The following is a 26,998-nucleotide window of genomic DNA, read 5'->3' as shown; positions in this document are numbered from 1 at the left end:
TCTGTTCTCAAAACACTAGACACATTGTTCCCTAAACGTTGATTCCGACTAAAACCGAACACAGTATTATAATATAATCATCGAATGAGTCTAACTCTTACACACATGTATTATAATAATCTAATGATTCAAATTAATTTCATACAATCACATGGTTTCAGACATATGGTTTCAGGACTGTAACATTCTAGTAATTTACTAAAATACATTTCCTTATCAGTGGGATGCTTGTCATACCCAATCTATGACGTCACTCTATTGAAGTTCAGATTTAAAAGAGTTAAGGTAAGTGTTAGGTTGGGGTTAAGTTTAGGGTCAGAGTTATGCTCATACCAAGTATGCTGTACGCTTCCCACTTTCCACAGAATTAAGATAATACATTCAACTCTGCCTCCTGACTATTATTATGTTCTTTGGATGTGAATATTGAGTTAAAATAAAAAGGTCCATGATTCTTCCCTTGAAGCCACCTATATCCATCCAGTCAACCCTTTCTGCCTTTCACAACCTATGCTCCCAATTGAAATGGCTAAATAGCCTTGTGTCCACTCAATTTAACACATCTCAACAAGCAGTAAAACAGTCATTTTTGTATTTCCTATAAATTTACTGACTACAGACTATTAATAAAAGGGAATAAAGCTATCTCTCTCTCTGTGTGCGTATTTTTCCGTGACAACACAACATGAGTGCACACAGCAGATATATAGTAACTGCTCTTGTGATACCTTTAGTATGGGATCAGCATAATCTGATAAATATGAAATGAATCCCTGTCAAACTGGCCATCCATCAATGTACATATTCCACATGTTTAAATGCGTTTAGTCTGTTGCCTCACGTGAGTGTTGAGTTGGATCGCAAGCTTGTAGTTCGACTAAGACAATGTGAACCAATAATTGACTACCCGTAGAAATATGCCGCCCACCTTTGGGTCTTGGGTCGGGCTACATGTTTAACACAGCCTAGTTCTGCAACACCACATTTTAATGGTGTGATGGGTGGTAGCAGCAAGGGGTACATTATTTTTTTGCCCTTTGGTCCGAAAGTAGCTGGTGATCCAGCATCCAATAGGAGTCGGGTAACAAGCAGGAGGACCCTAATCGTACAAAGTACAGTGGCTAAATAACGTTAACACTCAGAAATATTCCCCCCCCACGCAGTTGTGGTTAAAATTTCTGCCTTCAAGATGGACGAGAATAGAGGGAAAGCAACCGACCAAATGAAACTATGGAAAGAGGGCCGAAGCGCTCAGGTTTGTCTATTTCTATGCTTAGTTTGTGTTGTGCAATTCTGTTTAGAAATGGTGAGCGATCATCCAGGGTCGCATTTTTCCTCCTGGACTACTTAACTATAATTCTAACGTTAGATCGCTAGTTAGCAACACCTTTACAGAACCATGGTACTGTTCAATTCCACGACCAAAGAATGCACATTTGTATTTGAATTGTGTCCGTTTTTGATCATGCAGGAATTGTTAGCTGGCTGCTTGCTGCCTACAACTAACGTTAGCCTATTACTACTTATTAGCTAGCTATCTTGCACTTGCAGCTGGTCTTCATTCGCTGCTACACCCACAATCACAAAGTCAATAACCCCGCACATTTCTACTATATTTCTTCTTAACTAGTGGAAACCCGTGCAGTTCGGGCTTTCTTTATATTTGTTGAATAGAATTCCAAGTTTAGCTAGGTTTTACTCCCATACTCTTGTGACAAAAAGAAGCATTTCGCTACACTCATAATAACATCTGCTAAACTTGTGTATGCGACCAATAAAATGTGATTTTAATTTGATGTAATGTATTGAAATAAAACAACTGCAGAGAAGCGATTTGTTTTTTTTATTTAACGTCATCTAGCTATAGTACCTCATTTAAATGCCAAGAAGTTGATTGCTTGTGTGTATTTTGCTGGTTTAACGTCAAAATATTGCAAGTTGAGAATAGAATAATTAGTGATTCTTTGCAATAACTGGAAAATATGGACCTTGATTTGTTGGGATAGCAAATGTATCTTGGTCATTGTCTTGCTATAGTTTAGCCTGGACTTTAGCCATGTCAACTCATGGTTACCTAATCATTGGTGCAGGAAGGGTAGGCTTAACGGGTAAACATTAAGCAAGATTTGAAGTAAACAAGGCCAAATGAGAGCTGTGAACTGTTTAAGTGGATTTTAGACTATTTTGTAATGCACACATTGAATTGGAGCAATTGCGCAACGAAGCTGATGTTTGATCATTCAAAGTACAAAACACTAGACCTGTATAATGTCAGAATTGTACCTATATCACACATACCTAATGGGACCATTGAGTCTTGTGCCCAGGCTACTAAGTGTCAGGTGCACAAAGTAATTCCTATACATTCCTAGTCTTAATGTGTGTGTAGTTATGTCACCTGAGAGCAAGTAAATGAATAAACTGTGTAAGTGCAGCTGATGTGGAGTCAGGGAAAGGACCAACTCTGTTACCAAAGGAAAAGTGAGAGACTCGGCCTAGTGACTGTGTAAATAAAACATGTGTCTTATGTATGATGGCTATGTCATTTCTTCCCCTGCAGAGGCCAGACAACCTGACCACTGGTGCTGGTCACCCGATAGGGGACAAGTTGAATATAATAACAGCGGGTCCCCGGGGGCCCCTCCTAGTGCAGGACACCCCGTTCATAGACGAGATGGCCCACTTTGACCGCGAGCGCATCCCAGAGAGGGTGGTGCATGCCAAGGGAGGCGGTGGGTGTCAAGCACTACCAATACATTTAACCGAAACTGATTGGCATTTATGCCATATACAGTGAGCTCCAAAAGTATTGCATCCAACAACGTTGTATAATCACAAGCTTGATGTAATCATTGTGTACTAGGAATATGGGACCAAATACTCAACTTTTGACTACTTTAATACACATATAAGTGAATTTGTCCCAATACTTTTGGTCCCCTGAAATGGAGGGACTATGTACGCCACGAGATGTGTTCTTAAAAGTGGACCCTCACAAAGTAATGGTATAGGGGAAACGTTCCCTAGACAGGCCTATCACATTTGAAATAAACATTAGAAAGTGTTGACCTACTTTTCGGTCGAGACCAAAATACTGTGAACTGCTCTTTAGTCGGGGCAGAATATTATTAGGACCATGCTTGATCATGTGACGGTCTGTTGTTGTTGGCCCACTCTACAGAAGGGTAAAGTGCACCATGTGTATGGCTTTATAAGTAAGTGTTTACTCACTAACCTAACTAGCTAGATTTATACACAGTAACTGTCCATGTCCTGCCTCTTCTACCACAGGAGCTTTTGGGTACTTTGAGGTGACACATGACATCTCTCGCTACTGCAAGGCCAAGGTGTTTGAGCATGTGGGCAAGACCACACCTATCGCCATTCGCTTTTCCACCGTGGGTAAGACTAACCTACATTACATTTTTGTCCCCCGGGTATTTACTCAACTTACATGATAAAATAGTATTTTGAGGCTGCTCACTCCGGCTTTTCTATAAAACTGCTACAAACACATTTACAGAGTTCCCTTTGTTTCCTTAAGGACATATGCAAAAAGAAACCCTATCAGATTTGCTAGCTACCAATTAGACTACTGTTGCTGTATATGGAATGACTAAACATGCTTGTCTGCAAAAAGCAATGTTTGCCGATATCAGAAGAATTCTGGACAGTCAGGTAGCCTAGAGGATAAGAGCATTGGGCCAATAGCCAAAAAGTTGCTTGTTCAAATCCCGAGCCGATTAGGTGAAAAAGCTGTTGACATGATCTTGAGCAAGGTACTTAACCCTAATTGCTCCTGTAAGTATAGAATGCAATATATACACTAGATGACTGACAGAGGGGTGCTTTCTGAAGCCAACGCGCCTCCATCTTGGTACTTCCCCACCATTGTAAAAGAAACAACAACAAAAAAAACATGTGTTTTGGAAGCTATAGAAAAGCTTAATTGGCCACAAAATCCACATTTTGCAATCTCCATCTGTCTCCGGACATGAAACCCATTGAAAACCTGTGGTTTGAATTGAAGAGGGAAGTTTATAAGTGCAGACGAAGGATATCAAGCATCTGGAAGGATTCTGTATGTAGGAATGTTCTAAGATGTGTTCTCCAACTCATCAAATATTTAGAAAAACGTTCAGTGCAGTTATCCTCACAAGATGAGGTATTGAAAACGGGAGTCAATAATTCTGACCCCTGCCTCCTTTGAGAAAAAACAGTTTATCAAGTAATCTTTCTCTGAGCAAATTGTATTAGTATAAAGGAATTATTTCCCCCAATTTTTAGGAGCAGACAATATAGCTCAGTATTTGAATGTGTTAATGTATACAGTCATATTCTATTGTCTTTATCAATGGTGTCAATCATTTCAGACCCCACTGTACATCAATATATCATTGAATAAATACCAGAAAATACACAGTGTCATATTTTTTTGATTCTACATATAATTTATTTATACTGGTTGTCCATGTGTGAGTTTCATATCAACCTATTTTGTCTCAAACTCATGTAGCTGGGGAATCAGGCTCAGCTGACACAGTGCGAGACCCACGTGGCTTTGCAGTCAAGTTCTACACTGACGAGGGCAACTGGGACCTTACTGGCAACAACACCCCCATCTTCTTTATCAGGGACGCCATGCTGGTGAGTTCAGACACGTGAGTCAAGATTGCGCCTGGGTGTGCCTTGCCAAGATTCAGTCTTTGACACATGACATGACACAGTACAAGGAGTGGAACGTTAGCTAAACAGACTGGCAACCAGGCTAATCCATTAGTTCATCTCCCCGTGTAATATTAAATGCCATTACCACATCTCTCTGATTTTTCCCTTTTGTTTTGTGCAGTTCCCATCCTTCGTCCACTCTCAGAAGCGCAACCCCCAGACTCACCTGAAGGACCCAGACATGGTGTGGGATTTCTGGAGCCTGCGGCCTGAGTGTATGCATCAGGTACTGTACCTGCTCCTCTCTACCTGACACCAAACCTTTACACGTGCACGCACAATAGTTAGTTAGAATCCGAAAATACATTGTAGTTTCAGATTTCACTCCATTAACAACTTTAAAGCTATGCCACTATATCTAGAAATGGCGGTTGCTGTATTAGTTTAAATAGTTTTAAATCAGTTTTCTGATCCGATTATTATATCATGCTTCTACTTACATGTTTTTTGTATTTTTATTATATCTTATTTACATATCACATTGGCTAAATTGACTGAATATGTGCCTTTGTTAATAATTTTGTCTTAATCTCTATGAAGGTGTCCTTCCTGTTCAGTGACCGTGGTCTGCCCGACGGCTTCCGCCACATGAATGGCTATGGATCCCACACCTTCAAGCTGGTCAACGCCGAGCGTCAGCCCGTCTACTGCAAGTTCCACTACAAGGTCAGAGCACAACTAAAAATGATGTTGTGAATGGATAGTACAGGACTAGTGAAATACACTACACTTAAATGGATATAGGAGTCGACAATACTTAATTAACTGAAGGATGCAAGAGAGTAATGGTGGTAAAAGAAGGAAACGTAGTTAGAAAAATTGGGACGGGTCCATAGTAACCAATAGCATCCTTCCTCTGCTCTCCTCTCAGACCAACCAGGGTATCAAGAACTTGAAGCCTGAGGATGCCGAGCGCCTGGCCTCCACCGACCCGGACTACGCCATCCGAGACCTTTACACCTCCATCGCCAACGGCAAATTCCCCTCCTGGTCATTCTACATCCAGGTCATGACCTTTGACCAGGCTGAGAAGTTCCAGTGGAACCCCTTTGACCTGACCAAGGTACCATAGAGATACAGTTTTCAATCTTCTATTCAATTACGTGGGGACTCTAACCCTTATAGTAGGTGCATAACTTTTTATCAATACTTTGCATAGTTTTTTAAAATAATGTGACAGAAATGCATTAAATGTCTTAGTATTGTACTTTGTTAGCCATTTAAACAAGATGTTCCCAAAAATATTGTCCATTTGCAGTACTCTGACTTTTCCACCAGAGAGGGGACATACTCCACATAACCACTGAAAGATCTGAAAGTGGTCTGAGATCTGCTATGGAGTGGTACCATTTGTCAATAGTACAATAATGGGCAACTGACTCAATAGCTGCAGTCTAGTCAGGATAATTATTATGTGAAAATAGTACAGTAAAGGGGTCATGCACGCTTACATTTTCTATTAAAAAAAATCTTTGTCCTCCAAGACTGGCTAGAAATCTCTTGCACATCCATGTACCTTTTTTGGCCTGAGAAGTAGCAGCACTTCTCATTTTCCTTAGGTGTGGTCTCACAAGGAGTACCCCCTCATTCCCGTGGGGAGGTTGGTCCTCAACAGAAACCCTGCCAACTACTTTGCTGAGATCGAGCAGCTGGCCTTTGACCCCAGCAATATGCCCCCTGGCATCGAGCCCAGCCCTGACAAGATGCTGCAGGGGCGTCTGTTCTCCTACCCAGACACACATCGCCACCGGCTAGGAACCAACTACCTGCAGCTGCCCGTCAACTGCCCCTTCAGGACCCGTGTGGCCAACTATCAGCGAGACGGGCCCATGTGCATGTTCGACAACCAGGCTGGCGCTCCCAACTACTTCCCCAACAGCTTCAGTGCTCCAGAGGCCCAGCGACAGCACGTGGAAACCAGGTTTAAGGTGTCCCCAGATGTGGGCCGCTACAACAGCGCTGACGATGATAATGTCACACAGGTAATGTATCTATGTAGAGCGCAGTGGATTAGTTCACTGAGATGGGCGTGAATCAGACAGGTGTCTTGTGTTCCATTTTTTTTTGTTTTTGAAAGATGTGTATATATTTTTTTTTATTTGCTACTGCTTGACAAAACAAAATCTTGGTCGGCCAAACAATCGACTAGTCAACTAATTGGGGTCAGCCCTAGTTACATTAAAGTAAACCACAGTTTTGGAAATAGACTGAACAAAATAACAAATGCAACAGGTAAAGTGTTGGTCCCATGTTTGATGAGTTGAAATAAAAGATCCCAGAAATGTTCCATTTGTTCAAAAAGCTTTTCTTTCATCCCTGTTAGTGATCATTTCTCCGTTGCCAAGATAATCCATCCCCCTGACAGGTGTGGCATATTAAGAAGCTCATTTTAAACAGCGTGATCATTACACAGATGCACCTTGTGCTGTGGACAATAAAAGGCCACTCTAAAATGTGCAGTTTTATCACACAACACAATCCCACAGCCGTCCCAAGTCTTGAGTGTGCAATTGTCATGCTGACTGCAGGATTGTCCAACAGAGCTCATGTCCAAGAATTTAATGTTCATTTATCTACCATAAGCCACCTCCAACGCCGTTTTTAGAGAATTTAGCAGTATGTCCAACCGGCCTCACAACTTTAGGCCACGTGAATGGTGTTTTTTTGGCTAGTAGTTTGCTGATGTCAACGTTTTGAACAGCGTCCCCCATGGTGGGGTTATGGTATGGGCAGGCATAAGCTACGGACAACTAACACAACTGCATTTTATTAATGGCAATTTGAATGCACAGAGATAACTTGACGAGATCCTGAGGCCCGTTGTCGTGCCATTCATCTGCCGACCATCACCTCCTGTTTCATCATGATAATGCATCGCTCCATGTCGCAATGATCTGTACACAATTCCTGGAAGCTGAAAATGTCCCAGTTCTTCCATGGCCTGCATACTCAACAGACATGTCACCTATTGAGCATGTTTGGGATGCTCTGGATTGACGTGTACGATGGCGTGTTCCAGTTCCCGCCAATATCCAGCAACTTTGCACAGTCATTGAAGAGGAGTGGGACAACATTCCACAGGCCACAATCAACAGCCTGATTAACTATGCGAAGGAGATATGTCTCGCAGCATGAGGCAAATGGTGGTCACGTTAAAACATTTTTTTTTTTTTTAATTAGGGTATCTGTGACTAACAGATGCATATCTGTATTCCCAGTCATGTGAAATCCATAGATTATGGCCTAATGAACGTATTTCAATTGAATGATTTCTTTATACAGTATGAACTGTAATGATTACATATAATGAAATGCTTATTTATTAATACATTAATAAATCTGTTGGTTTGTGTGTGACCAGTGATCTGACCTTGTGTGTGGGTGTATTGCAGGTGCGTACCTTCTTCACCGAGGTGCTGAATGAGGAGGAGCGCCAGAGGCTCTGTCAGAACATGGCTGGTGCCCTGAAGGGAGCTCAAGTCTTCATCCAGAAACGCTGGGTGAGTTCTCCTCATCTTGATTGTCTAAGTCACCATTTTTCATCATCATTGTGATCAGCAATCATGTTATTTCTATCTTCATGTTTTTTTTATAAACATCATCATTACTATTCAAATCAAAATCTCCTCTCTACCACACTGTCATCAGAGAGTATTCACACCCCTTGACTTTTTCCACATTTTGGTACGAAGTAAAATTAATTTAATTGTAACGATCTAGACAAAATAGTCTGTGGAAGAAAAATTCAAATATTTGTAAATGCGTATATAATATGAGAAATAAACTCCCTGAGTCAATACATGTTAGAATCACCTTTGGCAGCGATGACAGCAACATTTGCCAATTTTTATTTTCCAAATTCTTCAAGCTCTGTCAAATCGGTTGTTTGACGTGGCTAGGCAACCATTTTCAGGTCTTGCCATAGATTTTCAAGCAGATTTAAGTCAAAATTGTGACTCTGCCACCCAAGAACATTCACTGTCTTATTGGTACTGTAAGCAACTCCAGTGTTGATTTGGCCTTGTTTTTGGTTATTATCCTGCTGCAAGGTGAATTCATCTCCCAGTGTCTGGTGGAAAGCAGACTGAACCAGGTTATTATCCTGCTGCAAGGTGAATTCATCTCCCAGTGTCTGGTGGAAAGCAGACTGAACCAGGTTATTATCCTGCTGCAAGGTGAATTCATCTCCCAGTGTCTGGTGGAAAGCAGACTGAACCAGGTTATTATCCTGCTGCAAGGTGAATTCATCTCCCAGTGTCTGGTGGAAAGCAGACTGAACCAGGTTATTATCCTGCTGCAAGGTGAATTCATCTCCCAGTGTCTGGTGGAAAGCAGACTGAACCAGGTTATTATCCTGCTGCAAGGTGAATTCATCTCCCAGTGTCTGGTGGAAAGCAGACTGAACCAGGTTATTATCCTGCTGCAAGGTGAATTCATCTCCCAGTGTCTGGTGGAAAGCAGACTGAACCAGGTTATTATCCTGCTGCAAGGTGAATTCATCTCCCAGTGTCTGGTGGAAAGTGGACTGAACCAGGTTTTACCTCTAGGATTTTAATTCTTTACAGGCTTCTGTTTCACTCTGTCAACAAGATCAGTAGTGTGGAATAACTACAATGTTGTTGATCCATCCTCAGTTCTTCTATTAAACTCTGTAATTATTTTAGTCACCATTGTCCTCATGGTGAAATCCGGGAGCGGTTTCCTTCCTCTCCGTCAGAGTTAGGAAGGATGCCTGTATCTTGTGGTCCTTCTGTGGCTCAGTTGGTAGAGCATGGCGCTTCCCAGGGTAGTGGGTTCTCCGGGACCACCCATACGTAGAATGTATGCACACATGCCTGTAAGTCGCTTTGGATAAAAGCGTCAGCTAAATGGCATATATTATTATTATTATTATTATATTATCTTTGTAATAACTAGGTGTATTCACCAGCCAAGTGTAATTAGTGACTTCACCATGCTCAAAGGGATGTTCAATGTCAGTTTATTTGATTTGATCTCCCAATAGGTACCTATTTTTGCCAGGCATTGAACAACCTCCCTGGTTTTTGTGGTTGAATCTGTGTTTGAAATTCACTGCTCGACTGATGGGTCTTTCAGATAGTGGTGTGTATCGTACAGAGATGAGGTAGTCATTAAACTCATCTTATACAATATTATTGCACAGTGAGTCCATGCAACTTATTATGTGACTTGTTAAGCACATTTTTACTCCTGAGCTTATTTAGGCCATAATATAATATAATATAATATATGCCATTTAACATCCAAAGCGTTACAGTCATGTGTGCATACATTCTGTTGGGTGGTCCCGGAAAACATTTCATCTTTTCCAACTGAGCCACAGAAGGACCATAACAAACAGGTTGAATACTTTGTTGACTCAAAACATTTCATCTTTTCCTTTTGAATTGATTTTATAAATATTTAGGAAAACATTATTAAATGTTGACATTATGGGGTATTGTGTGTAGGCCAGAAGAGAGAAAGAAATCTCGATTTAAATTCAGGCTGTATAACACAACAAGATGTGGGAAAAAGTCAAGTGGTGTGAATACTATCTGAAGGCCCTGTATATTTCCCAGGCATCATCTGCCTCACTACCATGAAGGTCATCTTTGCAATGCAATGTTTTATAATGCATCTATTTTACTGCCATCGCTATCAACACTTCTGACTGTCTCTGCCTGCTGTTGCGCCCTGTTTCTCCAGGTTCAGAATCTGATGGCTGTGCATGCAGACTATGGGAACGGGGTTCAGACCCTACTCAAAAACACTGAGCCCACGAAGGTAAGTCCATTCATTCTTGTCAACGGACACTAAAGCTTATGTCAATTAAAAGGGTATTTGCCTATTTCATTCAAGGTATAGTTTAAATAGGAAAGGCACTTGCATATCTGAGACGGCTCGTTGCAGATGCTTGGGAATAATTGGATGGGGGTCCAAGTATAGTCAAATCATTTACATGAGCAGTTTTGGGTATATTGCAGATCCTTCATGAAAATCAAAAGTTGCACACATGTACTAAAGTGTTTTATTTATTTTTTTACATGTAGAACTTTTTGGTTTTGTACTTGTTATTCCTATACATTTACTATGTATTTGTTTCTCTCAGGACCCCTCGTAAACGAGATTGAGTTTTACTTGTTTATATCCACAAATCTATTCTGAAATTAATCAAAGTTTAGCGTTGAGCTCTCTTCTTTTTCTCTTTCTCTCCCTTTGTCTCCTTCCCTCCTCCTCTCTCCCAGGACACTGTGAGAGTGTACACCCGCGGAGGTGCCTCTACCATCGCTGCCTCCTCCAAGATGTGATGCCTTAACTTCCACCTGGGGGCAGTTGCACTTACCATCCGCTATAGAATATCTTACTACCGACCGTCCGGCAAGCTATCATGATTGTTTTTGTAATTCCTCAGGCTACTTACTGCACAGATGACTAGAGACAGCATTGCTGTCAGTTCTTACATGTAGTTTTCTGTCCATTTTGCCTAAGTTCACACAGAAATGAATATAGTCAAACTGCAGCCCTATGGGAGAAGATCTGTCCCCACATCAGTCAAATACATAGACGCTATCTGAAAAGCTGTGCATTTATTCAGTTTATAGTATAATTTTTATTCCATTGGCAGTATATTGTTTAATCTCTTTCCCAATTTACTTATTGTTTGTGTATCCATGCCTCATGTATGCCCTGATAGTTAGCTTAAACAGGTATGCGTTAGCTAGCCTATATGCAAAATATGACATTTATTCTAGTTAAACAAACCACCAATGTCTTCAAATAAGGTTCATAATTATTGTACAGTATTTAGCAGTTTAAACTTCTGAGTTTTCTTCAAAAAAACAAACAATTGCTTAGGCCTTCACCATATTTCTTGGTTATATTAGAAATTGTTTCAAGCCAACGATCGGTGTGATTCAGTCAGGAGTCCTCGTCCTCGCAGCCAAAACAACAAAGCAGTGCCTTTTTGGGTTAGTCACAAATACCCAACACCATGGCAGGAACAGGGCTTTGCCTAGACTTTTAATCACTATATAAAAATGGTCATGTACTAAATGTTTTCTGTATATTAGTGTTGATTTGTGTAGATACTCTGTACCAAAATTAATCACTGAAGAGTTGTGGTTTGGTTGAGTTAGGGCTGGGGAATTAAGCAGCACCACTATTTCCTGTAAAGGAAACAGTCCTTATCTCTTCTCACAAGCCTCCAGACTCGATTGCTATGTTTCATCTCATCACTGTTAGTGTTTCTGTGTAAGGTAGCATTCCCGCTCATATCGCCCGTGAAGTGATTTGTTATATTAACAAGAAATTGTGAACATCTTTGAACCACAAAATGAGATGCTAATAAATCGAAAGGTAATGCTATATGTGTGGTTTTGGTGTGTCAGGTCTTCTTTACCCCAATCTTAACTCCAGGGTATGCCGGCTGTTATTGCCCAGGACTAAGCCTGATTCTTACATATCAGGCCCTTGATTAGGTGATAAGAGTGTTACTGTGCTGGAATAAAAGCCTTGTCACCCAGTTGGTCTCCAAGATCAGTTGTGAAGAACAGGCAGAGCGTACTTTAAGCTTTCCTAACTAGCGATCCAGTGTTCAAACACAATATCAACCATGCCACTTCAGCATGCTTTTGTGGCACAGTCAATGCCACGAAGGGGCTACGGGCCGATGTTGAGAGTTCGCCATCCATTACGGACAACTTGAGTCCTTGCTTTTCTTATTAATTGGCTGCGGACAATGATCAGCTAGGGGGAAATACGATTTTTAACATGTTATGCTATATTTATAATTGTATAAAATATATGCAATGAATTTACCACCAACAGGTTTCTGTGCCAATGAACCACACCACAAATAAGCAACGCACAACTCCATACTGGGGCGGCAGGTAGCGTTGGGGCAGCAATCGAAAGGATTCTGGTTGAATCCCTAAACTGACTAAATTAACATATGTCATTTTGCCACTGAAAAAAGCATTTAACCCACTGTTCCCTGGTAGACTGTCATTGTAAATAAGAATTTGCTCTTAACTGACTTGCCTAGTTAGTTAATTAAATAAAGATAGTTTTATCAAATATAGTTTTATCAAATATAGTATGTCAATCTCGACCAACAAGAAACGCATCACTCCCTATCCAGTTTCAAAGGCTTGTTTTGACAATCTTGGAATGTCATTCAACGTTTTGGTGTTTTGTAACAGATGTCTCTTTCCATTCATTAAATGGCCAGGGCACAGTTTGGATGCTGGAATTATATTCGAGTGGACAAACGTGTGTGCTGGTAGCATACAGGAGAGCTTTGAAGTAGCCTAATCAGATGAAAACATTGTGACTAATTGTGTTTATGACATATAAAATGTTAAACAAATATGTATGCTATATTGAAACAGAAAGAATGTGCAGAAAGAATAGCCGCTCGGATCAGAGACCAGGCAGAGCGTGCTTTAAGCTTTGTTTAATGACTGGGCTTGCTGGGAGCATAGACCTATGTTGCAACGTTATTATAAAACGATTTGGGAGAATGATGATCCGCAACAGCGCATTTCAGTATCAGAAGTAAAAGAAATACAGCCAAACTCACCTGACACTGCCCTTTTAGACCTTATAAACTGTCGAATACCAAAAACGAATCAAAATGTATGAAAACTATTCATTGCATGGTGGTGTTGTAGGCTAGTCTAGGTAGGACCATGTTATCGTCCCTAGACAAGTTCAATAGGGGAGCTTATTGAGCTAGATGTCTCATGTCTTGCGCAATGACGTACGTGGCTTCTCCGCTGCCTACCAGATATGCATCTGGTCTTGCGGATTGATGTATAAAATTGGTGCAGCTTTGAATTATTTTTTTTTGTGTGGTATGATTGCTAGTTAGCCTATTGCAGAACTGAACAAACGATCCACCTACCACTAATTGCCACTAGGAATGGTAGGTAGAGAGCAGGATATACAGTTTAACTGGTTTACACTCCCAAAAGCTAAAACAAAAAGTTATAGACAACCCCTCCCCTATTGAGCAAGAGAGTCTAGGGAAATCAACATTTACAAATTTACTGGAAACAGTGCTTATGCCTGGCACCTTCGCCGCTCCTACTATATAGGTTACGTTTTGCCTTCACCTTTCCTCACAAATTAAACTTTTCTTCGGCTCGCTCTTTTTCGTTTGCCCGAGAAGCTTTGTGTGTTTTTTAAAAACACTAAGCTAAATAAGTATCTGTATTCGCTTGCCATGGATCGACCACCATCATATCAGTCAGAGTTTGTCCCAATGAACGGAAATAAGTACATGCGTCTTGAAGACCCTCACGGAGCGCCCAAGTTCCAACATACCGTCGTCTTGGGACAGCCCCAGCCCGTTGTGCCTCAGCCCAGAGATCACATTATCTGGTCACTTTGCAGCCTCGTGTACGGCAACCCATTATGTCTCGGAATGTTAGCGGTGTATTTCTCCATAAAGGTGAGTTGGAATTAAGTGACTTAATATAACATTGTCTGTTGTAGGGCGTGTAATTGTCTGGATTTTGAAGTTGGGCATGTTATTATATGGGCGACCAACTTTGAACTATGGAAAGAGGAGCACAGTATAACAATGTTCTAAATTCATGTTTTGTTTTCTTGTTATCACACTGTTATAACAAATGTGTAGCCTATACCTCATCTACAGGCTCTATAAACCTGACCTCTGAAAGTGTATTAAGGAGTATTAAACCACAGAGGATAATACATTACTGAGATACTCCCATTAGTGTGACATGTCATGTCGTGTGCATGTCGTTAACTAATATGCATAGCTACAAAAACACAATCAGCAACATGTGAATGATTCCATAATATAAATGATTCTACATGTTGTTTTCCAGTCCAGGGACAGGAAGATGGTTGGAGACTTGGAGGGAGCAAGAAAACACGGGAAGACTGCACGCTGCTTTAATACTGTGACCCTGACCCTGGTCATCCTCGGGCTGCTCTTCCTCTTCATCATCTATGGTTTCTTCATCTACAACATCTCACACTTGTAGTGTAGTTCCAGTCTTTGCTTTTGTCAAAAGTGTCTTTCCAGATGTTTACACACCTCTCTAGGATTGTGTCCTGATACATTTCTCTTACACACACACACACCACAGACTTTCCTTCAGCACTGTGTACCAGATGTTATTTGCACTTCTTTAGTTTAGTGTTTTAGAGATGCAAGATGATTCTGTTGAAGTTACATTCAAGTGTAATTTTCATCAATAAATATACGTTTTGTAAATGCATTCCATTTGAGTCTTTATAGCTAATAATGATTCATGTTTCTGTTTCACTCATCCCATATAGACATACACTCACTTAATGAGACATGACTTCTCTTTCTACTTTGTTGTCGCTCTCCAACAATGTTTAAGTCACAATCCGTTCTATTTCTGGATGGTAAAATGACTTGTCCTTGTGTGATATAAACATGTAGGAATTAGAGTATGTTCAACAACTTTATCAACCCCAAGAATGAACTGTATTAGGTATTTTTGACGTATTACTCTGATACAAATTGTAAACAGATGTTGATGTAAAAGTGGAATTTACAGCAATGTAAAAAAATCCAGGCCTAGTTTCCAAAGACAAGCTATTTCACCCGGAATTTCTGGCTGGCTGGGTCACAGTAGTCTTGAATAGCTTCTGAGTTGGATGACCGTTCAAAGCAAATATTTCAGTCGGAGCTCGTTTTTGTTAAATTTTCCAGTTGTCTTGAAGGAACTGAAGTCGTAGATTTCCAAGTTCAGCTTCCGAGTTCCCAGTTGGTTTGAACGCGGCATTCATACCTTTTTTATTTGATTTAATTCCAAGTCCAAATGATAAATATCAGGCCCAAATATTAATTATACAAATGATCAGCAATCAATAACTTAAATGTGTCTAGCGTGTCCAGATTCCCTATATTCAAACGACAATATGCATACTACAAATGGTGGAATAGGCTAAATATGATAACGCAACAGCTGATGGCAGTAGCTAATCTCTGTAGCTAGTCAGCGAGCAATGCTAAAGGGATTGTATACGGGTTGGCATCATTTTTTTTAGCTAGCTGACTAGCAATTTATGAGGCTTATTTCCTCCAACGTTATATTGAAAAGGTGCCTCTTGGTCCCAAAACACAAGTTTTCTGGAGACTTGAGGGAGGGGTGCTGATGACGCTGCCCACTGTATGCACTTTTGCTAGCCTGATTTCGTACAGACTGAGGAGAAATATGTACACAATGAATTCCTGACTACCTCCTAGAGTGGTCAGACAGATCTAAACACAATCAGACCACAAATCCACTTTTGTGCATCCAGATCCGTCTTTTCAATGCAATCTTCGTATTCTGATACATGAAGACATGAAAAGAGACACAGGTGACAGACCTCATGGTCCCGTTGCTATTATGGTAACCAATCACCCTTAAAGGGGCAGCTGAACATTTTGTCTCTGAAATTTCACTCATGCCACAAAAATGAAATTGAGCAACATTTATTGTTTTAGAAACATTACAAAGCATGGTCATCTGTTTTATTCTATGTATTGTAGTGAAACAGCAGGGAGTAGGTCTCGAACCCTCGACCTTCTAGCCCGATGTCCGGCGCGCTATCGACTGTGCCGCAAAAGCATGCTCGATTTCCGCGCTAATAAACCCAGGGTCGTTACACTACTCCCTCCTTTCAAAGAGCTGTCGTGGATGCAAGGTCCGATCACTTCTGACACCAATGTAATGAAACAGCAGGGAGCAGGTCTCATACCCTCGACCTTCGAGCCCGAGGTCCGGTGCGCTGTCGACTGCCGCAGAGTCGATTTCCGTGCTTATAAACCCAGGGTCGTTACAGTATGTATGTCACAAAAAAATATTTGGCTGGTAAAAAATGTGAGTTGCTGGCAGATGTTTTTCAACTTTCAACAATGGTAACAACAATTTCTATCTACTAACTACAGTATTGATTCACTCTTGTATACATGTGTTTTCTAGATTAGTTTTTCATTAAAAAGGACCTGATTTTTAAGGGTTGATGATCAATGTTTTCCCTCATCGCTATTATTTGATCCAGACAGAGAGGGTGGAGAGGGTGGAAAAGAGGAGCGGGTTCTATCATGTATCTGTCATTATCTTCATTTTGTTGTTATTTGAACTTATTGCAGCTACCTACCACAGTGATTGATGGGTATAAAACACTATTCAACAAATACTTAAATGTATCATTCCTTATGTCCTTCTCCCTGCCTGATCTGACAAAGTTGGATTGGTAGCTGGAGACGTTATCTATTTATACACACTGATTACTTAGTTCAAGATGTGAAGGAAACAGAAGCACTTGCAACAAGGCTGCATTTTAAAGGGATCTCCTCTTGGCAGTATAGTTTGTAATGAAAGCAGATGAGTAGCGTGAGATGATCCAGATCAGGGCTAAAAGGAGGAGGAGACTATGGGTGAATGTTCTTTTTCCTAACCTTATTAGGTCTGCTGCATAATGTTTTTGACCAGAAATAGATTTGTATATGAAAACGCCACATTAGACAACTATGTGCCGTTAGCAGTCTTTGAATGGGGCATGGTAGTTGGTGACAGGCGCACCGGTTTAAGTGTGTCAAGAACTGCAACGCTGCTGGGTTTTTCACGCTCAACAGTTGTCTATGTGTATCAAGAATAGTCCACCACCTAAAGGACATCCAGCTAACTTGACACAATTGTGGACAGCATTAGAGTCAACATGGGCCAGCATCCTTGTGGAACACTTTCGACACCTTGTGGAGTCCATACCCTGACGAATTCAGGCTGTTCTGAGTGAAAAACGGGGTGCAACTCAATATTAGGAAGGTGTTCCTAATGTTTTGTCCACTCAGTGTATATTCGCATACATACTTTTTGTATTGACATCACATGACTTCCAAACTCCAATGTACTTTATGCACCAAAAGGGATTAGGCCCTAAATACTCCAGTGCCTTTTTATTAAACCCGTAATGGACACCCCAAAACATGTTTTAATACTTTAAATGACAGAATGAGTCAATTATAGTAAAAATCCACTCAGCGGTCCCCCAAACCTATACCCATCATGAGGTTGCTTCAACCTAGCCTATTAATGAAAGTTTACAATATAGGTGAACACAGGTTGAGAGAGAAATTTGAGATGACAGACAGTGGCACATGGACAAAGAGTGACACATTCAATACCGCCTTGCACACTCTTTCCTGCATCTAGTTTTTCTAGGGTGTAATTACTAGTCCAACGGTTGCAAACGATAGTATCTATTGGACAAATTCAAGTATTTGTATCCCCGTTTTGTTTGCTTCCGTTTAATAAATGTTTTTCAACAGAATCGGCGGAATGAATACACCTTTGATCATAGCAGCCACGTTGTATTCATTGTAGCCTCTATGCACGCTCCTTCTCTCACCTTTCCCCTTCATTTGTGGACTTCAATGAACAACACATCAGCTGAAAAAAAACTGTTCAACTATTGTCTTTCTCTCTCTTTGTGTCAACTACTCACCACATTTCATGCACTGCAGTGCTAGCTAGCTGTAGATTATGCTTTCAGTACTAGATTCATTCTCTCATCCTTTGATTGGGTGGACAACATGGCAGTTCATGCTGCAAGAGCTCTGATAGGTTGGAGGAAGTCCTCCGGAAGTTGTCATAATTACTATGTAAGCCTATGGAAGGGGGCGAGAACCAAGAGCCTCCTAGGTTTGTATTGAAGTCAATGACGAAATCTAGCTGTCCTCCAGCTACACCATGGTACTACCCTACAGAGTGCTGTTGAGGCTATTGCAAAACTGTTTTAATCCATTATTTGGTGACATGAATATATTTAGTATTTTTGTTAAAAACGTATATTTTTTTCAGTGTTTTACAATTTAAAAAAAAATTAAATTCACTGAGGATGGTCCTCCCCTTCCTCCTCTGACGAGCCTCCACTGCAAGAGGATAGATAGCATGATCTACAGTATCCAGGAGTACAAGGACAGAGAGCTTTTTAGCACCTGTGTTAATCCTAAAATTGTCCACTACATCGACAAGTGCCGTCTCTGCTCTGGCGGGTGCAAAAACACGACTGGAATTTTTCTGGAATTATTACTGAGGGAGTCATTGAGCTGTTTAAAAATGCTGCTTAGAAAAGGGAGCATAGAAATGGGTCTATAATTGCTGACGGCTGACGGATCTAGTGTGCTGCTCTTAATAAGTGGCAGTTTCACTCAGGCAGTTTTGAGTGCCTGTCACGGTGTCCACCTAAACTAATACCCAACCTCATTGACGATATCTCATCTCTGAAGTACCCTGCAAACTCTTCACATTTAGAAGCGGAACGCAGATCATAAGGGGTAGAGGGGACAGGATTAATATGGCTCTCAATAGTTGAGAAAAGTGCCCTCTATTACTCTGATTGTCCGATATCAATATGCAGAAATGAACTCCTCTAGTATTTCAAATGTCCTTATTGTAATTAGCTATGTGTTCTATTAAAATATCAAAGTGGACCTGTAATTTCGACTTCCTACATACCCATTCAGCCTTTCTAAAGTTCCGAGTTGATTTATTTCCTCATTTCTCCAAGGAGCTTTCTGTTTAGGGATGACCTTTATTAATTTGACTGGTGCAGCAGCATCAATGGTATAAAAGTAATTTACTAGATTATCACAAGAGGGCAGAATAGGCAGTGGCATATAATTTATATAACCTCTTAAATTCTTAGCCACTTCAGAGGTCAGACAACACTTTTAACAATACTCTAACATATTGCATTGTGGGAGTCAATGCAGTGAAAAATACACAGTAATGGTCAGACAAAGCTACATAAACAATAGAGGATATTTCAATGTTGAGTCTGTGTGTACTCACTAGGTCCAAAGTAAGGCCACGGTTGTGGAGCCATTGCATTCAATAGACTTGATTATTTTATAGTGCCTTTAGAAAGTATTCATACCCCTTGACTTATTCCACATTTTGTTGTGCTACATACAGCCTGAATTCAATATATTTTTTTTATCTCACCCATCTACACACAATACCCCATAATGACAAAGTGAAAACATGTTTTTAGACATTTTTGCAAATTTACTGAAAATAAAATGCCAAAATATCTAATTTACATAAATATTCACATCCCTGAGTCAATACATATTAGAATCACCTTTGGCAGCAATTTCAGGAGTCTTTTGGGGTAAGTCTCTATACGCTTTACACACCTGGATTGTACAATATTTTACCATTATTATTTTTAAAAATTCTCTGATCTCTGTCAAATTGGTTGTTGATCATTGGTAGACAACCATTTTCAAGTCTTGCCATAGATTTTCAAGCAGATTTGAGGCAAAACTAACTTGGTAACTCAGGAACATTCATGGTCTTCCTGTTAAGCAACTCCAGTATAGACTTGGCCTTGTGTTTTAGGTTGTCCTGCTGAAAGATGAATTCATCTCCCAGTGTCTGTTAGAAAGCACTCTGAACCCAGTTCTCCTGTGCTTAGCTCCATTCTGTTTATTTTTATCCCGAAAAACATCCCAGCCCTTAACGATTACAATAATACCCATAACATGATGCAACCACCACCATGCTTGAAAATATGGAGAGTGGTAATCAGTAATGTGTTGTTTTGGATTTGCCCCAAACATAGCGCTTTGTATTCAGGACCAAAAGTAAATTGTTTTGCCAATTTTTTTTGCAGTATTACTTTAGAGCCTCTTTGCCAACAGGATGCATGTTTTGGAATATTTGTATTCTGTACAGGGTTCCTTCTTTTCACTCTGTCAATTAGGTTGGTACTGTGGAGTAACTACAATGTTGTTGATCCATCCTCAGTTCTATCACAGCCATTAAACTCTGTAACTGTTTTAAACCTCATGGTGAAATCCCTGAGCGGTTTCCTTCCCCTCCAGCAACTGAGTTAGGAAGGACGGCTGTATCTTTGTAGTGACTGGGTGTATTTTAAAATAAAATAAAAATGTATTCACTGCTCGACTGAGGGACCTTACATATGTATGTGTACAGATATTAGGTAGTCGTTCAAAAATCATGTTAAACACTATTATTGCACACAGAGGGAGCCAATGCAACTTATGTGACTTGTGAAGCAAATTGTTACTCCTGAATTGATTTAGGCTTGCCATAACAAATGGGTTGAATACTTATTGATTCAAGACATTTCAGCTTTCCATTTTTTATTAATTTGTATAAAAAATAAAATAAATCCACTTTGACATTATGGGGTATTGTGTGTAGGCCAGTGACAAAACAAATCTAATTTAATACATTTTAAATTCAGGCTGTAACAACAAAATGTGGAAAAGGTCAAGGGGTGTGAATACTTTCTGAAGGCACGGTATACGTAAATTGAAATCAGCTGAGATCACAGTTTTGTTATAATTTGTATGAATGACGAACAGAAATTCTGAGAAATCAGCTGAACAAGTGGGACATGGTTTTTGTGGTCTATAGAGGGTTTCAACAAGCACAGTTGGTTGACATTTTAACAATACAGCATGATGTTTAAATGAACTGAGGTGACCGACAGAGATGTTCCTGCCATTTAGAGCATCTCAAAGAATGACAAAAACTATAGTTTGGGGGAGAAGCTTCAATAAGACAAGTTTCAGTTAGAAACATACAGTTTTAGATTGTGCTCTGAAATAAGATGTATTTGAGTGATCTAACATTAAATAGTCCCATCCTCATTTTGATAGGGCTGTCCTGTTTTTAAGGAACCTGCCTTGAAACAGTTAACGCAACAGGGACAAGATTTCGCACATTTGATCCAGTCTGTTTTTGTTGTCTTTGTTATCAAGAGAACACCTGTGTGAAACTAGCCACAATAAGGATTAAGCATGATAGTGGAATTTGCAGCTTACCTTCAAAATAAAAGTGAGGGGGGTGTTAAGTGGTAAATATGCTGAAAAGGCAGGGCAAACAACGAAACACAAACAAACAAAACAAATATAGAAATAAATGTACTAAACTCCCACACGCACTCCCACACATACAAATCAATTCGTTCACGTCACTTCAATAAATAATTCCTTTAAAAAAACAGAGGCAATAAGTCCTACAGACACTCCAGCTTTACATTTCCAAACTGCTATTGAAGAAACATTCATTTATAGTTGACACATAACTTCAAATAGTAATATCGTTCAGCGACGTGTAACGCATTGCTGTGGTTGACGCATTTCTAAATATGAGGTCCTGTATGTGTGACATGTATGAGGTCCTTATTCATTTCATTTTTTTAAGACTTTGAGAGCATGGAAACCCAAATCACTCGAAGTCACAATGGCCCTGTAAACACTCATGTTGTACAACACATTTGACACAAGGTTTGTTATTTTTTTACAAGTTTGTCTGAAACCCAGGTTTCACACAATCATGACAAATTTGTTGTAAGCTATATCAGTTGTACAACCTGAGCATGTACAGGGCAAATGTCTGCAAAATGTTGCCTTGAATAAATAAGCATTCACAATTCCGATGTCTCAAATAGTCTAATATACACACCATCTAACTTTTGCTGCCCCCTCTTGGTTTGGAGTGGGACAACAGCATGACGTTCAAAGAGTAGGGCAGGGGTATTCAACTCTTATCCTACAAGATCCAGAGCCTGCTGGTTCTGTTCTACTTTATAATTAATTGCACACACCTGGTTTCGCAGGTCTAAAATCAGTCCCTGATTAGAGGGGAACAATGAAAAAAAAGCAGTGGAACTGGTTTCGAGGTCCAGAGGTGAGTCGGAGGGGAATAGGCGATTCACTTGAAACCATGAAGTCCAAATGTAGCAATGAAGTATTTGTGTAAACAAGCAACAAATAATACAGTGGTGAGGTCTCTAACTATCAAGCGGAACAAGCATTGTAAAAAAAGTTAACTAAGCAACTGGTTGCAACATATCTTACACAAGATACTATAAAGCTAGAATCATTCATAGCAAATCCTTCTACACACAGAAACACATACTTTGTAAAGTGGGAGGGAGTATCCTGTCATATTTTACACAAATGCATTACAAAAGCCCTGATTTATGTTTGACATCGTAAAAGTAGCCCACTGGTCACAGACGTCAATTCAATGTCTATTCCACTCTGGTTCAATGTAATTTCATTGAACTGACGTGGAAACAACGTTGATTCAACCAGTGTGGCCCCAGTGGGAAGCTACTCAAAACAGTTTAAGCTGGTTTACCTAAAGGAAACACAAGACCCCTTTTAAATCAGTTGCAGAGAAAGTTAAACTGCATTGGGGTTTAATTCAGATTTTCTTTTCTATATCGGAAGTGTGGATCAAGTTTAAATCAACACCCCAATGAGCGGTTTTCACAGACATTGTTCTATATCGATGCCAAACCACACCTGTGACAGTGTTAACATTCTGAGAGAAGCCACATTGTAGTGTCCAGATTTGTCATTGATTGAATTGGAGTCTTGATTGCAAGTATGTTGGCACAGTATTCCAATGCGTCTCAGTAAAAAGGCAGTGTTCATTTTAAAAACCCTCCCTTAAGAAAAACATTTGCAGTATAACTGCAGTATGCTGCAAATACTGCATCCAAAATAACACTTTTTTTTTACTGCAGTAATTTTGCAGTGTACCTGCAGTTAGAGTGCAGAATAACTGCATTCAGCAATTACTCCATCAAAAATACCAGGCGATTGCAGTTACTGCACTTTTACAGCAGTTTCAAAACGTCAATATTTTCTTTGTAAGGGCTGCTGTCACTAAGGTGAATGGCCAGAGAAAAGGGAAGAAGCACCATTTTGTTTTGAAAAACAAAAAACAAAAAGGCACAGACCCACGCACACGACTAAGGCCTCTCTTGTTGGAGGGACGTTACACACAAACATTATGTACAGTGCATTCAAAAGTATTCAGAGCTCTTGACTTTTCCCACATTTTGTTAAAATTACATCCTTATGCTAAAATTGAGCAAATACACATTTTTCATCAATCTACACACAATACCCCATAATGACAAAATTAAATATATTTTTGTGAAAATGTATTCCAAATAAAAAAAGATACCTTATTTACATAAGTATTCAGACCCTTTGCTATTAGACTCGAAATTGAGCTCAGGTGCATCCTGTTTCCATTGATCGTCCTTGATATTTCTACAACTTGATTGGAGTCCACCTGTGTTAAATTCAATTGATTGGAAATTATGATTTGGCAAGGCTCACACCTACCTGTCTACTGTATATAAGGTCCCACAGTTGACATTGTATGTCAGAGCAAAAACCAAGCTATGAGGTTGTTCATAGAGCTCCGAGACAGAATTGTGTCGAGACACAGATCTGGGGAAGGGTACCAAAAAGCATTGAAGCAAGAACAGCAAGAACACAGTGGCCTCCATGAATTCTTTAATGGAAGAAGTTTGGAACCACCAAGACTCTTCATAGAGCTGGTTGCCTGGCCAAACGGGGGAGAAGGACCTTGGTCAGGGAGGTGGCCAAGAAACCGATGGTCACTCTGACAGAGCTCCTCTGTGGAGATGGGAGAACCTTCCAGAAGGAAAACCATCTCTACAGCACTGAAGTCACTTCTCAGTAAAAGGCACATGACTGCCTGCTTGGAGTTTGCCAAAAGATTTTCTGGTCTGATGAAACCTAGATTGAACGATTTAGCCTGATTGCTAAGCATCATGTCTGGAGGAAACCTGGCACCAGACTGGAGTGAAGGTTCACCTTCCAACAGGACAAAGACCCTAAGAACACAGCCAAGACAATGCAGGAGTGGCTTCGGGACAAGTCTCTGAATGTCCTAGAGTGGCCCAGTCAGAGCCTGGACTTGAACCCGATCGAACATCTCTGGAGACCTGAAAAAGCTGTGCAGTGACGCTCCCCATCCAACATGACAGAGCTTGAGAGGATCTGCAGAGAAGAATTGGAGAAACTAACCCAAATACAGGTGTGCCAAGCTTGTAGCGTCATACCAAAGACACGAGGCTGTAATCGCTGCCAAAGGTGCTTCAACAAAGGGTCTGAATACTTATGTAAATGTTATATTTTTACTTTATTTTTATAAATTAGCAAACATTTCTAAAAACATGTTTTACTTTGTCATCATGGGGCATTGTGTTTAGATTGACGAGGGAATAATAAAATAAAAAAGCTGTAACGCAACAAAAGGTGGAAAAAGTCAAGGGGTCTGAATACTTTCCGAATGCATTGTATATGTGCCTTATCTCAAGGTACCGTTTTTATGAATAATTTCAAATTGAAGGACATTTATATGTATTTATTTATAAAATCACTGACTATAATAGTTTGGAAGACAACAGCCGTATCATAACACACAATAAATAGTTTATTCGAACAGTCCTATGACCTTAGAGTTAAAAACAATAATGAAAAAAAAAAATCTCTGTTTAAAACACTTTTCAATCCACTGCCTCAATGGCGGTTCAGGGTTAGGACAGAGGCTACATGTGTGTCCCCTCTTGTCTCATGCACCCGTGGTGTCCCCATAGTCCTTATTCCAGCGCACATACAGGTCCAGCGTCTGTGGTCCGACACTCTTTTTGATCTTCTTCAGTGACTCCACGAAATCAGAGAACCTGATATTCCTCACCTGCACAAAGGCACAGAACAATACAGTGATGAAGAGTGCAACAACAGCAGGGTGGTTCATTCATTCACAGCAAACAGAGGAAAACAGACAAACTGTGAGGGAACACCTGTCCAATGAGAAGCGTTTGTTTTCTGTAGAAAAAAGTTTTGCAACCATTAAGAAAAAAAGTCACCTTTATTTTACCAGGCTGTCAATTAAGAACAAACTCTTATTTACAATGATGGCCTGGCAAGAGGCCTCCTGTGGGGGAGGGGGCGGGGATACATTTTTAAAAAAAAAAGTAAGATGGACAACACAAATGGAAGATACTAGGTTGGGACGATTTATAAAAACTGGCAGGGTTTATTAAATGTATACATTTTAACTTTGTGAATGCTGCATGTTGTGAATGCTAAAAATACTTGAGGTAGGGATCACGTGACCCTTGAATGAGATGGCCGCATGAACTAAGAGCTCCGCACAAGTAGTTTCCGATTCCTAATCTTACCTCCACTCCAAGTTCACACTCATTTAGCTTTAGTAAGAAAAAGTCATGGCGGCTACAAAAGGCGACACTACAGGTGACATTTTTACCCGGACTCGAGTATTAGCGACGGAAGAAGCCTCCAAGAAGAAGCTAGCTTCAGAAAAAACTAGCGCCATTAGCCAGGAGCAAGAGAACCCGCTCCCCCACGAGGCACAACGAATGCCAACCTCGCACTCTGTCGAAGACATCCTTTCTGAGTTGAGATCCCAACGTACAGAACTAAACACCAAATTAGATGCCATTAACTCTCAGCTCAGTGCGATAGGGGGCAAGGTGACAATCCTGGAAAACGCTTTGCCTGACATCAACAACAAGATACCCATAAACGCGGGGCGCCTGGACGAGGCAGAGGGGCGAATCCTATCCATGGAAAACTTATTGACAGATGCCATGGAAACAATAGCATATGCTAAAAAGAAAATCGAGCATCTGGAAGAGAAAACAGAGGACCTGGAAAACAGGGGGCGAAGGAATAATTGTGTTCTATTCAATCTGGGCGAAAAAGAAGAGGGAAACATGCCACTGATCCGCTACCTGCAAGACAAACTTCCCGAGTGGCATCCCCCTGCCCACCGACAGGCCCATAGTCCCTAGAATTTCTAAGCAAACAGCTGGAGGCAGGGCTTTCTCCTATAGAGCTCCATTTTTATGGAACGGTCTGCCTACCCATGTCAGAGACGCAAACTCGGTCTCAACCTTTAAGTCTTTACTGAAGACTCATCTCTTCAGTGGGTCATATGATTGAGTGTCGTCTGGCCCAGGAGTGGGAAGGTGAACGGAAAGGCTCTGGAGCAACGAACCGCCCTTGCTGTCTATGCCTGGCCGGTTCCCCTCTTTCCACTGGGATTCTCTGCCTCTAACCCTATTACAGGGGCTGAGTCACTGGCTTACTGGGGCTCTCTCATGCCGTCCCTGCAGGGGGTGCGTCACCTGAGTGGGTTGATTCACTGTTGTGGTCATCCTGTCTGGGTTGGCGCCCCCCCCCTTTGGGTTGTGCCGTGGCGGAGATCTTTGTGGGGTATACTCAGCCTTGTCTCAGGATGGTAAGTTGGTGGTTGAAGATATCCCTCTAGTGGTGTCGGGGCTGTGCTTTGGCAAAGTGGGTGGGGTTATATCCTTCCTGTTTGGCCCTGTCCGGGGGTGTCCTCGGATGGGGCCACAGTGTCTCCTAACCCCT

General features: G+C 40.7%; 3 protein-coding genes across 15 annotated transcripts in view; 2 read left to right on the top strand and 1 right to left on the bottom strand.

Moving 5' to 3' along the window:
• Window positions 1–961: 961 nt before the first annotated feature.
• LOC118389135 (catalase-like) lies at window positions 962–12,096 on the top strand. 12 transcript variants are annotated; one of them, XM_052527439.1, is made up of 12 exons: window positions 962–1,255; window positions 2,561–2,732; window positions 3,292–3,402; window positions 4,517–4,647; window positions 4,850–4,954; window positions 5,269–5,394; window positions 5,600–5,791; window positions 6,288–6,710; window positions 8,121–8,228; window positions 9,110–9,218; window positions 10,438–10,515; window positions 10,977–11,048. In XM_052527439.1, the coding sequence occupies exons 1-11, from the start codon at window positions 1,190–1,192 to the stop codon at window positions 10,503–10,505; spliced, it is 1,611 nt and encodes a 536-aa protein (XP_052383399.1). In that variant the 5' UTR covers window positions 962–1,189; the 3' UTR covers window positions 10,506–10,515; window positions 10,977–11,048. The 12 variants fall into 12 exon arrangements, with proteins under 12 accessions (XP_052383399.1, XP_052383406.1, XP_052383405.1 ...); XM_052527446.1 differs by having other exon boundaries at window positions 9,047–9,155; XM_052527445.1 differs by lacking the exon at window positions 9,110–9,218 and adding an exon at window positions 8,984–9,092.
• A 1,632-nt stretch (window positions 12,097–13,728) lies between these two features.
• Window positions 13,729–14,984, top strand: LOC118389573 (dispanin subfamily A member 2b-like). Its single transcript, XM_035779463.2, has 2 exons — window positions 13,729–14,185; window positions 14,589–14,984. Exons 1-2 carry the CDS (start codon window positions 13,958–13,960, stop codon window positions 14,745–14,747), a joined length of 387 nt encoding a protein of 128 aa, XP_035635356.1. The 5' UTR covers window positions 13,729–13,957; the 3' UTR covers window positions 14,748–14,984.
• A 6,755-nt stretch (window positions 14,985–21,739) lies between these two features.
• Window positions 21,740–26,998, bottom strand: part of LOC118389132 (spastin-like) — a 28,705-nt gene continuing 23,446 nt past the window's right edge. For both annotated transcript variants that reach the window (XM_035778917.2, XM_035778918.2), the window contains one exon: window positions 21,740–25,295. In XM_035778917.2, coding sequence (XP_035634810.1) covers window positions 25,170–25,295 — 126 coding nt within the window. In that variant the 3' untranslated portion in view covers window positions 21,740–25,169. The remainder of the gene's footprint in view (window positions 25,296–26,998) is intronic.

This window comes from Oncorhynchus keta, chromosome 10, assembly GCF_023373465.1.
Source record: "Oncorhynchus keta strain PuntledgeMale-10-30-2019 chromosome 10, Oket_V2, whole genome shotgun sequence".
Classification (NCBI taxonomy): Eukaryota; Metazoa; Chordata; class Actinopteri; order Salmoniformes; family Salmonidae; genus Oncorhynchus; species Oncorhynchus keta.
Note: the sequence above shows the minus strand (reverse complement) of the source record. Positions and strands in the feature narration are given on the sequence as shown.

What these genes read in the sequence shown, in the direction of transcription:
- LOC118389573 (XM_035779463.2), top strand. Translation starts at nt 13,958, where the DNA reads ATGGATCGACCACCATCATATCAGTCAGAGTTTGTCCCAATGAACGGA. An exon ending in CGGTGTATTTCTCCATAAAG is followed by an intron (nt 14,186 to 14,588) that starts GTGAGTTGGAAT and finishes GTTGTTTTCCAG; the next exon opens with TCCAGGGACAGGAAGATGGT.
- LOC118389135 (XM_052527439.1), top strand. Translation starts at nt 1,190, where the DNA reads ATGGACGAGAATAGAGGGAAAGCAACCGACCAAATGAAACTATGGAAA. An exon ending in GGCCTGAGTGTATGCATCAG is followed by an intron (nt 4,955 to 5,268) that starts GTACTGTACCTG and finishes ATCTCTATGAAG; the next exon opens with GTGTCCTTCCTGTTCAGTGA. An exon ending in ACTGCAAGTTCCACTACAAG is followed by an intron (nt 5,395 to 5,599) that starts GTCAGAGCACAA and finishes CTCTCCTCTCAG; the next exon opens with ACCAACCAGGGTATCAAGAA.